Source organism: Eupeodes corollae, chromosome 2 (genome assembly GCF_945859685.1).
Source record: "Eupeodes corollae chromosome 2, idEupCoro1.1, whole genome shotgun sequence".
Taxonomy (NCBI): domain Eukaryota; kingdom Metazoa; phylum Arthropoda; class Insecta; order Diptera; family Syrphidae; genus Eupeodes; species Eupeodes corollae.
This window is the reverse complement of record NC_079148.1, coordinates 79029613-79045770: the sequence shown is the minus strand read 5'-3', so window position 1 is coordinate 79045770 and position 16158 is coordinate 79029613. Positions and strand designations below refer to the sequence as shown.

At 30.9% G+C, this 16158-nt stretch overlaps 1 protein-coding gene across 1 annotated transcript; it reads left to right on the top strand.

Moving 5' to 3' along the window:
- Positions 1–1643: 1643 nt before the first annotated feature.
- LOC129946949 (synaptic vesicle glycoprotein 2B-like) lies at positions 1644–7046 on the top strand. Its single transcript, XM_056057331.1, has 7 exons — positions 1644–1821; positions 1918–2242; positions 2309–2675; positions 2739–3077; positions 6304–6433; positions 6499–6655; positions 6715–7046. The coding sequence occupies exons 1-7, from the start codon at positions 1767–1769 to the stop codon at positions 6920–6922; spliced, it is 1581 nt and encodes a 526-aa protein (XP_055913306.1). The 5' UTR covers positions 1644–1766; the 3' UTR covers positions 6923–7046.
- Positions 7047–16158: the final 9112 nt, after the last annotated feature.

Here is a 16158-nt window from a genome sequence, read left to right as displayed (position 1 = left end):
GTTGGTGTTCTCCCCATAGTATTATAAAATTATAGTTCATCCCTTTACGTTTATATTCAAACTTTCCCTAAAAACAAGCAAATTTCCAAATATATGGAAGAAGTCATTTCTTCAAGAAAGGTAACAAGGCAGAAATAACAAACTATAGGCCCATTACAAAACCTTCTTCCATTCTTAATCTTTTTGAACAAGTCGTTTTTGAGAGTGTAGCGAATCACAACACGGTTTCATTAAAAAAGATCAACCGTAATATACATATATATAAACGCTGACTGTGTGTATACTGACTTGTCCAAAACTTTTGACTCACTTAATCACGGAATTATTTTATTTAAACTTAAAGCCTTTGGTTTTAAACCTTTTCTCTTAGCTTTGATCAAAATATACCTCGTATGCTCGTATGCGGTAAAATTTAGAAATTTTTATTGAAATCTGTTGCTCAATCTCGTGTTCCACAGGGAAGTCATATTGGCCCTTTTCTGTTAATCCTGTCTATTAACGACGTATCGTTAAGTCTGCCCTCAAGTGAAGTCCTCCAATATAATGTCATAATATTTCTTCATCAACTTATTAATAGTGAAATGGATCGTAATTTGACGATTACTATAAGCTGCAAGAGTAAAAAGGTTAAAAGCTTATAAAATATCGACACACGGATAATGCAGTCAAAGGCTCGGATATCTACGAAGAAAGCATACAATTTCTTCCTTTTGTTTTTAAAGTAATCGCCAGTTTTGATTTGATCTACAGTTGAGAGTTTTTTTTTCTAAAATAAGCTTGAAACATGTTGAGTATGTTTTTATCGTTAGAACATTTTTTGAGCCTTTTAAAAATAAGTGTGCTAAACAACTTCACTCAAGAATTCATAAACAAAATGCGCCTACAGTCCTCGGGATAAATGTGATGTGAAAGTAAAAAAGAAACTAACCCTGATACCTTCAATCTAACATTACACAACACTTTTCGTGATTTCGTTAAAATTCTGTTCAGTATATTCAATTTCAATATTAACAAAATCGTAGAAATCTCTTGAACATTTAATTTAAATTATTTCATAATGAATCCGTCGTACTCTATACTGAGCAGTCCCTTTGCAAGCAAATTTAAGAGGCTTTCCTTTTCTTATTTTCTTCTATTCTTTTTTAACTCTGATACTGATCTTTACCAAAGTTTCTATGGATAATTCACCTAGTTGGAATCCAATACTAGGGAAAACTTTTCTGGATGGCAGCTACGTTTTGATCGATTTGGGTTTCCTTGAATACGTGTATTGACTGATCGATAAATATCTTGAGATTTTTTAACTTATAGAACAAGTGAAGATTATAATACATTTGACCCATTTTTTTAAGAAATGCACAACATGGCCATTTAAGCTTGTGAATCTTAAGGAATTTTTGAAGAAATAAGCAAATTTATTTCGAAAAACTTATTGCACCAAAATTTGCATTCTAACCCGAATCTACTCTATATAAATTCGTCAAATGTTTTAATTATTATATGATCTTTTCTTAAAACACAAATTCAAAACAAACTAAATAAATAATATTTACCTAAAGTCTCTTTTAATGCAATCAAAAATAAACAGATTATCAGAAGTTGACTAAGATGTAACTATAAATGTCGCAAATCTGAAATTAATCTAAGAAGGTTTCACGGTGTTCAACTGATGAAAGTCTATTTAAAGATAAGTAAAATGCAAAATTGTACCTTAATCGTTCGTTGAATAGTCTTCATAATATACCAACGTTGACTACACCGGCATCATGTCCAAACCGGTAGAATATCGACTCCCAATTGACCAAGCTTTGGAGGAGACGAGTGAGTAGTATAACTTACGAGTTAACCATCATAGAAAACCTACTCCTTTTTACATATATTTATCATATGTTAACCCCCTTTAAATCTGTCTTATAGAATATGGACGATTCAATTATTTCCTTATTTTTGTATCCGGGTTGATTCTTATCAACGTTGTGATGGAATGTATTGGTATTAACTTTGTCCTCCCTGTGACAGACTGTGATTTGGACCTTAACTATCAGGAAAAAGGAATACTTGCTGCTGCTGGGTTCTTAGGTATCATAACGAGTTCACATCTTTGGGGTTTTCTGGCAGACACAACAGGTCGAAGAAGAGTCATCAGACCAACACTAATAATTGGTTACTTCTTCACCGTGATCTCAAGTTTATCACCAAATTTCTCAACTCTCTTGCTTTTCCGATACGTCAATGGATTTTTGTGAGTTTTTTGTTTAAGTATATGGATTAAAAAGGCAAACTTTAGTCTAACTTTGTTGTTATCTAGGATATCTGGTGGATCTGCTACGATTTTTCCTTATCTTGGGGAGTTTCACTCGGATAGGATGAGAAATCGTGCCATTATGTCAGCTGGTTTTATTTGTGCAGCTGCTTCTCTTCTCTATCCAATTGTAGCTTGGGCAGTAATCAATCAATCTTGGACTCTGGAAGTACCATATTTTGATATTGTCTACAAACCATGGCGAATGTATATCCTTGTTATTGGTATTCTTGGTCTTTTCTGTGGCATAAGTCTCTTTTACTTACCCGAAAGCCCTAAATATCTGCTTTCAATTGGCAAGGAAGAAGAAGTTATTGAAATCTTACGCAAAATGTACTCATTGAACACTGGAAATCCAAGAGAAAGCTATAAGGTGAATATATATGTCCAATTTACAAATTGAAAAAATTAAAGTTGTATTTTGTTTTATTTAAAGGTGACATCAATTTTACCAGATGTTAAAGAAATACGCAAATTAAAAGTTGAGGACGAAGTTAAGAACTGTGGTTGCAGGAGCATTTTCCGTTCAATGTGGAATCAGACAGCACCACTTTTTATGCGAGAACATCGACGAAATACAACTGTCATATGTTTTATTATATTTTGGATATTCTTTACTGCTCATGGCATTCTCATGTGGTTTCCATTTGTTCTTAATAAAGTTATGCAATTTACCAGTGCTAATCCAACATCGAATCTGCAAATCTGTGAAATGTTGTATATCATGGATAACTATAATGAGCCGAATGTGAATGCTACGAAGACTGAAATTCTGGTAAGAAAAATTAATTATAATCATTATTCAATAGTTTTTTGTTACGGTTTCAGAACGAGACTCGAAACATGTTACTATATAAAAGCTTTAGTTTTGTCATATCTCTTATAAAAGTACTTATACGACAAAATTGATATAAATGTTGGGTACCAAAAGTAAAATATTTGTCGAGGGTGGTGTCGGTTTCACAGTACACATTTTTAAAATTAAAGCTGTTATAATTTGTCACTCGTTGAAGTTGTACATAACTCCAATATGTATTTCAAATGCTTTCAAAGTTATGGATAGCAGAAGTTTTCAAACTTCAAGGCGTGAGGAAAGCGTAGCCTTAACGAACGCAAAATTAACCAAAATTACAACCTAAACTTTTGACCGATTTTTTTCATACATTTATCAGACTGGTAAAAATAACTATAATATTTTGTTAATGCAATCTTTTAATTTATTTGAATTTATTGAAACCTTATGGATTAATTGGAATTCTCTTGAAGTCAATGTATTCCATTGAAGCCTTTGCATTCATTAATTCTCTTGATTTTTGTGTGTTCTTCTGAAATGTAAAATCTTTAAATGGACGTAAAGGAGTGTGTAATTTCGTCTACCTATTGCCCACAGTTAAAATTTAAGACGTCGGAAAGTTAAGTTCTAGTACATCAATTTTTTGAATGCTCTGTACACACTGACCTTTAGGCTCTATATGGAAATAAAAATTGCAAGTAAAGCAAAAACTCAATTGCAAATGTGTACCATTAAAGTTACAGTATTGGTCACTTACCATGAATTCCATAGACTGTAAAATAAACGAATATTTATCATCATTGCCAATTACACCAAATGATATCATTAATCAAATTTAAAGTTATAACTGTGCTTCTAAAGCCTATCAGTTGGGATGTGCAACATTGTTAAGCTTAGTTCAAGAGCATCTTTTTTAATTATGGTCAGTTTGGTCCTTTTAACAGCATACAATTCTACTTTGTGTATTCGACTTTTCATCACGAACTGCTTCTTGTGGAACTTTCTCATACGCGATGTCCCCAAAAATTATGTTTGGGTTTTCTGAGACAGTCCCAAACAGTTTTCTCTTTTTATGTCTCTCTACAATTTACAAATGATGCAGTCAAAATCTCTGGGCTTGTGCGGCAGTGTACCAACGTACACTTCCTTTCTAGCCCCTTGCTCTTTTTTCTAATGCTCGAACTGAGTATCTGGCAATTTAAAGGTATTTAATAGATTTGTTTTTTATTGTTTATTTGGTTAAATTTTAATCTTTGAGGTACATTTTTTTAATTTATTATTAACTTCCCATAGGAAGTTATTGTAATGTGTCCGATTTGTCAAATTGAAAATTTGACATTTCTCGACGTTTCAAGGTCCCTAGAGTCGAAATAAAAGATTTATAGAAAGATGTCTGTGCGTGCGTGTGTACGTACGTTGGTACGTCCGTACGTTCGCGACGTTTTTTTCGTCCTCCATAGCTCAAGAACCACAAGAGATATTAACTTCAAATAAATTTTGTTATGCAGATAATAGGGCAGAAAGATGCAGAAAGAGCTCTCAAGAAAATTGCGTGGGTTTTTTTAACATAGCAGTTTGAAAAAAAGGTGAACATTTTGGTTAACCCTAAATATCTTACGAACCAAAAACGCTAGAGACTTGAATTAAATTTTAAATAATACTCGTATATTGTAACGTGATACCAAACAGGAATATTTTTTGAAAAAAATCAATATAACGGTTTTTTTTATAAATCAATAAAACTGAAACAAAAAAAATTCGTCACCTCCAAAATTTTACGACTGAAATATGATTTCATCTCTTAAACAATTTTGTGCAACGAAGAATAATATTTTTGACATCTGATACAATTTTGAGAAAAATCGAATTGACAGTTTTTTTTTATAAAAAATAAAAATCTAAAAAAAACATTACTCAAAGTTCGTAAAAATTGAATATCGATTCAATTATCTTTTCAAAAACTTGAAATTTGGACTACAATATTATTTTATCTTATAAGAAATATTGTTTTTAACATTCTCAAAAATGCATTGACAGTTTTTGTACAAAATATAAAAACCTAAAAAAAATGAATAAAAGTTGGTAAAAATTGATTTTCGACTCAAATATCTTTTCAAAAATTGTAGGCATTGGCTTCAAACTAATTTTATTTTATAAAAAATATTGTTTTTAATATTCAGTAAAATTTTGAAAAAAATCGAATTGACAGTTTTGGTACAAAAAATTAAAGACCTAAACAAAATTTACAAAAGTTGGTAAAAATTGATTTTCGACTCAAATATCTTTTCAAAACTTTGAGATATTGGCTTTAATATACTTTTATCTTCCAAAAAACATTGTTGTCAACATTCGATATTATTTTGAAAAAAATCGACTTGACAGTTTTTTTTACAAAAAATTAAAAACCGAAAAAAAATTAACAATAGTTGTTAAAAAATGATTTTCGACTCAAATATCTTTTCAAAACTTTGAGATATTGGCTTTAATTTATTTTTATCTTTCAAAAAATATTGTTTTCAACATTCAATATTATTTTGAGAAAAATCAAATCGGCAGTTTTTTTTTTACAAAAAAATCAAAACCTAAAAAAAAAATTTATAAAAGTTTGTAAAAATTGATTTTCGACCCAAATATCTCTTCAAAAATTTTGAATATTGGCTTCAAACTAATTTTATCTTATAAGAAATATTGTTGTTAACATTTTGTAAAATTTAAACAAAAAATAGAATGGACAGTTTTTTTACAAAAAATAAAACTCTAAAAAAAACAATGGTAAAACTTGGTAAAAATTTACTTTCGACTCAAATAGCTTTTCAAAAATTAAAAATATTGGCTTCAAACTTATTAAAATAAATTTCACAGAAAATATTGCTTTCAATATTCAGTAACTTTTATATAAAAATCCAACAGTCCGTTTTTTCATAAAAAATAAAATCTACAAAAAATAGTACGCAAATTTGGTAAAAATTGATACGAGTACTTATAGACAAACTTTTAAGCAAGACAAATCGACAGACGGGATGGGGGGAAGTTATCAGTGTGGGTCGCATCCCAGCCTCTTTTTATTTATAAAATGAAAATAATATGCGTTACATCATCCAAATAATTCCAAAAATATTGTATACTGAGCAGTTTGTACTTAAAATAGGGTTAAGTAAGCACTTTACAAAACATTACAATACGAAAATATTTTCTTTTATATTTCTAGGAAAGAAAGTGTGACCAATCGTTGGAGCTTTCCACTTATCAACATACGCTATCACTCGAAGCCATTTTTGCTGGACTTTATATTGGAGTAGGATATTTTACCGGAAAACTTGGACGCATCAGAACTTTGGGTAAGATAATTTTTTTCTAAATTTACTTTATTTTCAAAACTTATTTAATTTATTTTAAATTCTAGTGATTATTCTTATGGTTTGTGGTATTGGTGGAATATTTGCTGCAACTGTCACAATTCCAATTTTTGCTGTTTACTCTTTACAAGTACTATTAGTTTGTGGCTTGGGGGTTACTGTGCTCAATTCAATTACTGTGGACATTTTCCCAACTAATTTAAGGTTTTTATTTGTGAAAGTTTAAAGTTTCTTCAACAAAACAAAATTATTAATCATTTCAGAGCAATGGCATGTTGTGTTTCTTTGATGATTGGAAGGATAGGAAGTGTATTTGGGACAAATTTTATTGGCCTATTACTCGAGCATCATTGTCAAGCTGGATTATTGACTGCTAGTGTTGCATTGATATTGAATGGATTCTTAGCTCTGTTATTACCTACAAATATTGGTTTTCAAAAGATAGCCAGTACATCGTCTGTTGAAGGATGAATTTTAAATTATCGAATAATTTTTTTAATGTCCATATGCCTATATTAGGTGAATGTATAATAATTTATATGTAAATGTATATGAATGATTTAACATTAAAAACGATTGGATTATGAAAACAAGAGCTATATTTAAATTTTTTGTTTAGATAATTATGATGATTAATTTGTTTGGAAGTGGGTTCAATGAAGTTGTCTCTCTGATATAAAATGTTCCTTCATTTTACGAAATGTTCGAACCTTAAAAATGATGAAAGATAAAACGCTTCGAGCGACAGACAAAAAAATGGTATAAAAGCAATTAAAATGGTTTAAAATATTTCCTAAGAATATGTTTCATTTATTTTCATAAGAATAAAACTTCGGCAGAAAGTATGCAAGCAAAATTGACTCTTTACTTTACAAATTTGAATTAACAGTCAAATAAAAAGAAAACAGTATAAATTATTTAATCAATGAATGTACATACATATGTACGTGCGGTAAGTTTATATTATAAATTGATTTAGTTATCTACATATATACGTATGTACGTATTAACTTTAAATAGGAAGTTATTGTAATTGGTCCGATTTATCGAATTGAAAATTTTGACATTTCACATCAGATTCAAATTAATTTTGTTATACAGATAATAAGACAGAAAATGCAGAAAGGATTATCAAAAAAAATTGAGTGGGTGGTTATTTTATAAAGTTAAAACGTTGGTTAACCCAAAATGTTTCACGAACCAATAATGCTAGCGACTCAAATGAAATTTTATATTATATAATATCACGTAATATCACGCCAAACTAATATTATGTAATTAAAAAAAACTATAATCAACGTTTTTTTTATAATAAAAGAATAATTGAATGCAACTAACTTTATGACTTATGGTGAAATTTTGAGAAAAAAAAATCGAATTGACAGTTTTTTCCAAAAAATAACATAACTTAAAATTTATTTTCGACTCAAATATCTTTTCAAAAAATAAAAAAATTGGCTTCACACTAATTCAATCTAGGAAAATATTGTAAAATTGCCGAGTTTTATTTAAGTGAGAAGTGTGTTTTTGAAGCATTACATTCTACACATACGTATTAACTTAATGAACTTATCATACTCTGAAGGTACTGTTTTCAACCAAACAGTTTTGAGGTTATGGAGAAGAGATTGTTTTTCATATTAGGAAGAGTGTCGGATAAAAAACTGACTGAAAAGCATTTATTTTATGAATTTCAGACTTGAAGACGTCTAATGCAATTTGAATTGAACGGTAAGAAAGGTATGTACATTGCTTCTAATCCAACGAAGAAGATATTCATCAATACCAAAAGCACATGTTTTTTAAATAAGACAGCTTGGTGGCAAACACTTTCAAATGCTTTAGAAATATAAAGTGCAATAATCCTTAATAATCTTTTTTTCACAAAGTTTTGTTCAACAACACCGAATAACCACCGGTGGACCTATTCCTACGAAAGCCATATCATGCCAGAGGTCTTGGGTTCAATCAATCCAATAAAAAAGTTTTTTTTCACGGGTACTGCCTCTTGTCATTAAAAGTGCTTTCTGAAATTAGCTGTTCGGATTCGGCTTAGAATTGTAGGTCCCCTCCATCCTTGACAACATCACTCGCACTCAGGAACGGTTGAGAGTTGTAAGACACTAGGCCCTAATTTTTATTAAAGACTCGTATAATTTATCAGCATTAATACCCCTTGGAATGAAGGGATGGCAGCTCAATTGGACGATAGTTATAGGGTGAAGGGATTTTTCCTTTTTAAGGACAAGCTGAACAAATACTGTTCGGCTGTTCCACTCGGAGTGGGACCTTTTGAGTAGGAATTATGGAAAAACTTACACACTGATTTTACCATCGTTGAGAAACACCTCTTTAGAACAATAGGGAGCATACTATCCGGGCCAGCGGATTTGTGTATGTCAAGGTCTTTGAGTACTATTGCAACTTTACGAGTGATAAAGAAAATTTGTCCCATAAAATCACTGGAAGCATGTAAATTAGCTTTATCAATCAAGCTTACATAGGGGGTGTCATTGTAAACGAGCGAGCGTTGGAACCGAGAATGACTAGACGATACGTATGTTTTTTTACAAATGACCGGAAAATCTTATTATTCAAATTGTGCCAAGGAAGTTGGTTATTATCGATTGGTCGTTAGGTATACCTTCAAAAATTATGATAACAGTGCCATAACCAGCATTGCTTTCAAAGAAGTTAAATCCGTTACAGTGCACTAATTTAAAGGAAATTTTGATTAAATTGTCATTATGTATTACATTGCTCAAAGTTGGTGAATACTTACAAAAAAGGCTGGGATGCGAACCACACTGATAACTTCCCATCCCGTCTGTCGATTTGTCTTGCTTGAAAGTTTGTCTACATGTACGCGTATCAATTTTAACCAAATTTGCGTAGATTTTATTTTTTATAAAAAAACGGACTGTTGGATTTTTATATAAAAATTACTTTGAAGCAATATTTTTAATTTTTGAAAAGCTATTTGAGTCGAAAGTAAATTTTTACCAAGTTTTAGTACTGTTTTTTTATAGAGTTTTATTTTTTGTAAGAAAACTGTCAGTTCGATTTTTTTCAAAATTTTATCGAATGTTGAAAACAATATTTCTTATAAGATAAAATTAGTTTGAAGCCAATATTCAAAATTTTTGAAGAGATATTTGGGTCGAAAATCAATTTTTAACAACTTTTATTAAATATTTTGTAGGTTTTTAATTTTTTGAATGTTAAAAACAACATTTTGTGAAAGATAAAAGTAGTTTAAAGGCAATATCTACAATTTTGTAAAAGATATTTGAGTCGAAAATCAATTTTTACCAACTTTTATACATTTTTTTTTTAAACTGTCAATTCTATTTTTCTCAAAATGTGTCGTAATTTTGAAAACAATATTTCTTATAAGTAAAAATTAGTTAGAAGCTATTATTTCAATTTTTTGAAAGATATTTGAGTCGAACATCATTTTTTACCAACTTTTGTTAATTTTTTTTAGATTTTTATTTTTTATAAAAAAAAAACTATCTATTCGATTTTTCTCAAAATTTAATCAGATGTCATAAACATTATTCTCCGTTGCATACAATTTTTTTTGGAGATGAAATCGTATTTTTTGCCAGTTTTTTTTGATGTATAAAAAACCGTTATATGGATTTTTTTCAAAAAATATACTTCTTTGATATCACGTTACAATATATTATATAAAATTTAATTCAAGTCTCTAGCGTTTTTGGTTCGTAAGATATTTAGCGTTAATCAAAATGTTCACCTTTTTTCAAACTGCATCTTTCTGCCTTATTATCTGTATAACAAAATTTATTTGAAATCGATATCTCTTCTGGTTCTTGATCTACGTACGTACACATGCACGCACAGACATCTTTCTAAAAATCTTTTATTTCGACTTTAGGGACCTTGAAACGTCGAGAAATGTCAAAATTTTTAATTTGACAAATAGGATCTATTAAAATAACTTCCTATGGGAAGTTGAATATATAAAAAAAGGAAGATTTTAGAGTTTCAGAAACGTTTTTACTTAAGAGAAGCTGGTGTGAAAAATTCAACCGGTTAATGTATAAAAACTAGTTAACAATATGAAGATAATCAAATTTCTTGTCAGTTCTAACTGATAAGATAAGACAAAAATAATTTTCAATTATTATCAGAAATTTACATATGTACCTAAATATTTATTTTCTTTATTAAAATCAAGTATTTTAAATTTAGATGTTATTGCTAACCCAAAACCCTGCGTTTTACTGTTTCCATAATGGACAATACTGCCCGATCACAATCACGAATTATACGCCTCTGATTAGACATATTGGTGAAATACAATGGAGGCAAAACAAAATGTTTTATTAAAAATCAAATCTACTTTTGTTGGTTGCGCTTTGGTAACAATTAGCTTTTAGTCGAATCTTTAATTTTGTTTTCTTAATATTTTACTGTTTTTGTTCAACAATTATTTGTGTTAATTGTGGCTCCACTTCCTGAACATAAGTCAGTTAGTTAGTTTAAGTTTAATTGACTTCTTTATTTCTTAGAATAATAACATTACATAATATTAATTTCTAAAGCCTAATCGGTATGGCCTATTTGGCAGTCTACCAGAGTGACATATTATAATATGAATTCATTGAGAAAATACAGAAATTGTTAAAATTTGTTTTGTTTACTATTTTATATAATTAAAAATCTTCTTCAATAATAGCTTTTCTATAACGCAGTGCTGTGATAACATAGTTGTAAAGTCCATCCCATCCCTGGTCGCCGTTGAGAATGCTGAGCATTTCTCCTTCTTCCAAGTTGCGTTTGTTGAAGTATCTCAACCGAATTTCAATCAGAACAGGACATATTGCAATAAAATGAAATGTATCTTCACGCGCTTTCAAGTTACATAGACTACACATTAAAGGCAGATCTGGTCGGTGGGGTACAAAGTTGAGACTGAGCAATTCTCCTCTTGCTTTGAAAATGATATTTATTTTATTTAATGAGTTCTTATTTAGAAGGTACTAGTTCTGTTGAAGGTTATAGTTAAGACGATTATAGCAGCATCTAGAAAGAGAAGAACTGGCTTCCGATGCATATCTCTCAAACAAGATGCTTCCAAACTTTTCGAGGATCTCATTGAACTTTCTCCTTAGCATTGACGGTTGTTCCCTTGAAGATATGTTCATGGTTGTACCACATGTTTCGGCGAGGTTAGTCCATTCTTCGAACATTGATCCTTTTCCTTGGATAGCTGCTCTTAGAACTTTTTTTGGTATCCGATTACCATCCATTTCAAATACCTTTACAATATAGTTGAAGTGTATTGCGAGGGTGTCCATAATCAAAGGTGGTGTACCTGTTTCTAGGTAAACCATGTAGTTTGGGGTAGTTTTTGGTAGACAAAGTATTCTTTTCACAAAATATCTTAGGAATTTTTCCACAGATTCAAAGGCGGAATATCCCCAAACTTGCGTTCCGTAGAGCAGGATTGACAGGGCTGTAGAGCGGAACAACTTTTGCTTAGCACTGTGTTCAACATACATACCTGTTTCTGAAGCACCTTTCCCATAACGAAGAGATTGCGCGCTTGGCCTCCGCCAATTTTCCCTCCAGATGTTGTCTTATATTCAGGGTTGAGGTTACCAAAACTCCTAGGTATTTGTACACGCGCACAATGTCGATTGTCTGTCCGTTATATTTCCACTGCTCATTTCTTGAATATCTGCCACCCCCACCTCTGAAAATCATCATCTTCGATTTTTGCAAATTAACTTCCAGATTCCATCGATTGCAATATATCGCAAGCCTGTTTATCATCAGCTGCATGCCATCTACTGTTTCGGAGAATAGCACGACGTCATCTGCACACATAAGGGATGGAACAGTGATTCCACCTCTCACTTCATCAGTAATATCATTTATTAAAATTATAAATAGGAGGGCGCTAAGAATAGAGCCTTGCTTAAGACCAGTTACTGTTGCAAACTCCTCGGATATAGACTCGCCATCCCAAACGTAAGCTAAGTTGTCGTACAAATTTCTTGTACATAATTATTCATTCAATTTATTCTTGCAACTCAATTGGTAACTGGTTAAACACAACAACGAAAATAAATAGATACTTAAATTAATACAAGATTACCATGTCTGAGTTCATTTAGATTATTACATTAAATGTTTTTGAAGAGTGTTAAACATTTCTTCCCAAAATTCTAGACTCCTGATTTGAGGGTAAATTAGGACGTTGTTAAAGGGAAAACTGGAACCCGAAATCGGCCATCAGATTATCTTAAGAATATAAACTCTAAGCAAAATTTATTTTAACTTGATTTAAGTAAAAATTGTGCTTAATATCAAAGTGCATTTCATAATTTGTATAGCTAAATTAGTTGGTATCTAATTTTGTACAAGCAAGCTTAGTGAAACCTTAACAGACAACCCGTATTAGATCAAAAAACCAAATACGGAAAAGAAACGCTTTCGGCAATATTAACATCTTTATTTAACAAAATAATACAAACACAACAAATCCTTAAACAATGGAGAGATGCAACTATAACACATACATATACATAAATAAGGAAAACAAGACGATTTAAATAATTACAACCCATTAGTAACATTTCTCAAGGAAGATTTTAACAAGAAACAACCTGGGGAACAAGCTCATTTCAATGAATTTCAACAACCAATTATTTATAGACTTGTAACGTATTTGTCTCTGTTAAATAAAATATACAGAGAATATGTTACACAAATAAAAATAGTGGATACAGAATATATATTTAGAATAACATGTGGAGTAAGACAAGAGGACCGCTATTTAGCGCAATTTCAAAGCATATTTTTTAAAACTCGAACTGGCATTCAAAATATAGTATACGAATATTTGAACAACTCCTAAACAACCTAAGTTTTGAAGACTATATACTTCTTATTTTTACAAAAGCTGTACATGAAGGAGATGACAATAGATATCACAAAAACTATGAACAGCAAACTGGCAAAAAATAAAAGTTACGAAAACCCACATCAGAATGATGTAATTCTGGACGGAGAAAAAATACATGTACTTAGCAGAAATAAAATACTTAAAGGACCAAGAAGAGACAGAAATTAACATATGCATCACAAATTACTGGAAACAATTCTGGAGCCTCAAACAGATTTTATATGCTTATATGTGGATTAGGAAACCTGATCCTGAACTGACTACCGTTTACCAGCTAAGGATCTATCAAACCAGAAAATGTAAAGAAAAATCCTCAATATAAGACCCAGCTAAAGGATCAGAAATTAAAAAATCCGTAACACTACCCGATTAGTTGACGTAATAGATAGAACGAATAGACTGAAATAGAGGTGGGCGTGCATAATAATAAGCGCACACTTAAGGGGATATTACTACCCTTATTATGTATGTAAAGACACAGTGTAAGGAGGGGGTTGAAAGGCGGTATCGGTGCACATTGGTTTCGAATTCCTAAATATTGCAATGGCTGGGAAAGACAAAGTGTGGTAAGGCCACATTCCACATTCGCGTAGTACGACTAAAGAATGAAACTCGGTACTTGGCCTCTGTACGACCGAAGTTGGCCTTATACTGATGAGCAATGAGCATACCTAGAAGAGGGAGTATTGCGGTTGAACTGTTGAGGGGAGGAATGCAGCTGGCTATGTTTCTCTAGAGCAAAAACAGTTAAAATAATGATAAAAGGGTGTGGGGGCAAGAAACTTTACGACAATCTTCAAGCGACGTAAATGTCTATAATGGTATTACCACCAATCAATCTAAATGCCATACGTTCAATACTGTCCAAGAGCCTTAAGTAAGTTAAAAGAGCACCAGCCCAGATATGGGAGTTATACTCAAGCTTTGGACGTAGGTATATAAGTCTTGTATAGATAACTTCCAGATCAGAGGGGGGGGGGGGAATTCTTGCATCGTTTTAGAAACCCCAAATCTTGTCGCATTTTTGGCAACATCGCGTAGTTGGTGGTACACATACCGAGAATAAAGCAATGTTCAGTCTCTTGGAAAGACTCAAAGATAACCAAAGATAACAACACAAATGGAGACCGTAATATAAAAGACAAACAGGAAGATTGAAGAAGAGATGAAGTGACGATCTTAACCCAATAAACGCAAATTTAAACATTGATGCAATAAATCGAGACATGTGGGTCACCTTATGAAAAGCTTATGCCAGCAAACAATACAAAATTATATTCAATTTCCATTCTAAAATTCTAAATTAAAAATACTAAACTAAAACAATGGTAAATCATAAATTTCAGTTCTAAACTAAAAATATGTATAATCAATTTAATTTATTCAACTAAATTCAAAATGAAAAAAACTTTCAATTACTTGTAAGTTTAAACTGTATACAATTTCAATAAGTTTAGATAATAAATAATAATAAAATAAGGTTAAGCTTTTTTCTCAATATGTCATTATCGTTAGTAAAATTTGTCGATTTAAAGTTGCGATAAAAATTGGAGTACCTGTCGTGGATTGTCACTTGGAAGAAAATTGTCGTACTAAGCTTTTAAAATAACCTATTTCATTTATTATATTATCTAATAAGGAAACTAAACATTAAAAAAATAAATAAGAACAAGCTAACAAAATGCTTTTTTTCAAAAGTTTAAACTTGAAACGATAAAAGAAATAAAGCATTCAGACAGACAATCATAGAATAAAGAAGAAGCCGGAACCATTGATCAGAGGTTAGCATTGTACTAGTCAGACATTTTTTTAATGTTTAGCATTTTACTAGCCATTCTTAAAATATGATCATTTCCTACCTGCATCTTAAACGTGTAAACAGTTTCAATTCATGGAAAAAAAGCAAAGTATGGAAAACGGACCTGATAATAAGTGGCACAACAGCCCGTAGAGCACTAGGGCCTAGTGACTTACAACCATTCCTACTTCCAAGTAATTTCAGGGATGGAAGGAACTACATTTTTTTCCGAAACCAAACGGCACTTTTCATGACAAGATTTACTCTTGAAATATTTGTCAATCCGTAAGAAAAACTTTAAGAGGTAACACAATTTAACACAAGACCTCTGGTATGACACTACATGGCAGTCCTACGCAATACTATAACGCCATTAACTATCACGTCACGGGCACTTACATTGGAACAGACCTATTGATATGAAATGCCAAAAACTCATAAGTCATGTATATTAAGTGAATAAATAAAGCATTTTGTCATTTTTTACTACATATAATAAAGTGTTAGAAATAGAAACAAACTAAAATATTTAAAAATAAGCAAAACCATCGTCTTAGCTTACGAGATTGTTTAAAATTTGTCTTCAATGCTTATAAATGTCAGATAATCTAACCTACTTAATCTAATAGTAAAACTTAACACACTACCACAGATGCAACTTTACTAAATATATCTATTAAAATTATTGGCACGTGTTTCTTAATAAATCGATTTTATGCGCAGTATATTTTCTTTTTTATTTGTGTCGCTGTTTTTTTTATAAGCTTGCTCATATACCTAAAACATAAATATTTTGTATAGTGCCTAATCGTGTCGAACCCAGATAAATCAACTTACTAATATTTACTTAAAGGTATTTACCAAACTCAAGTTACTAGACTTAAATCGTTTGAACACCTAAAAAAAATAAACCCCATCGGAAAAAACTAATAATTATATTTATCAGGTAGATAGAAAAAATTAGTATTA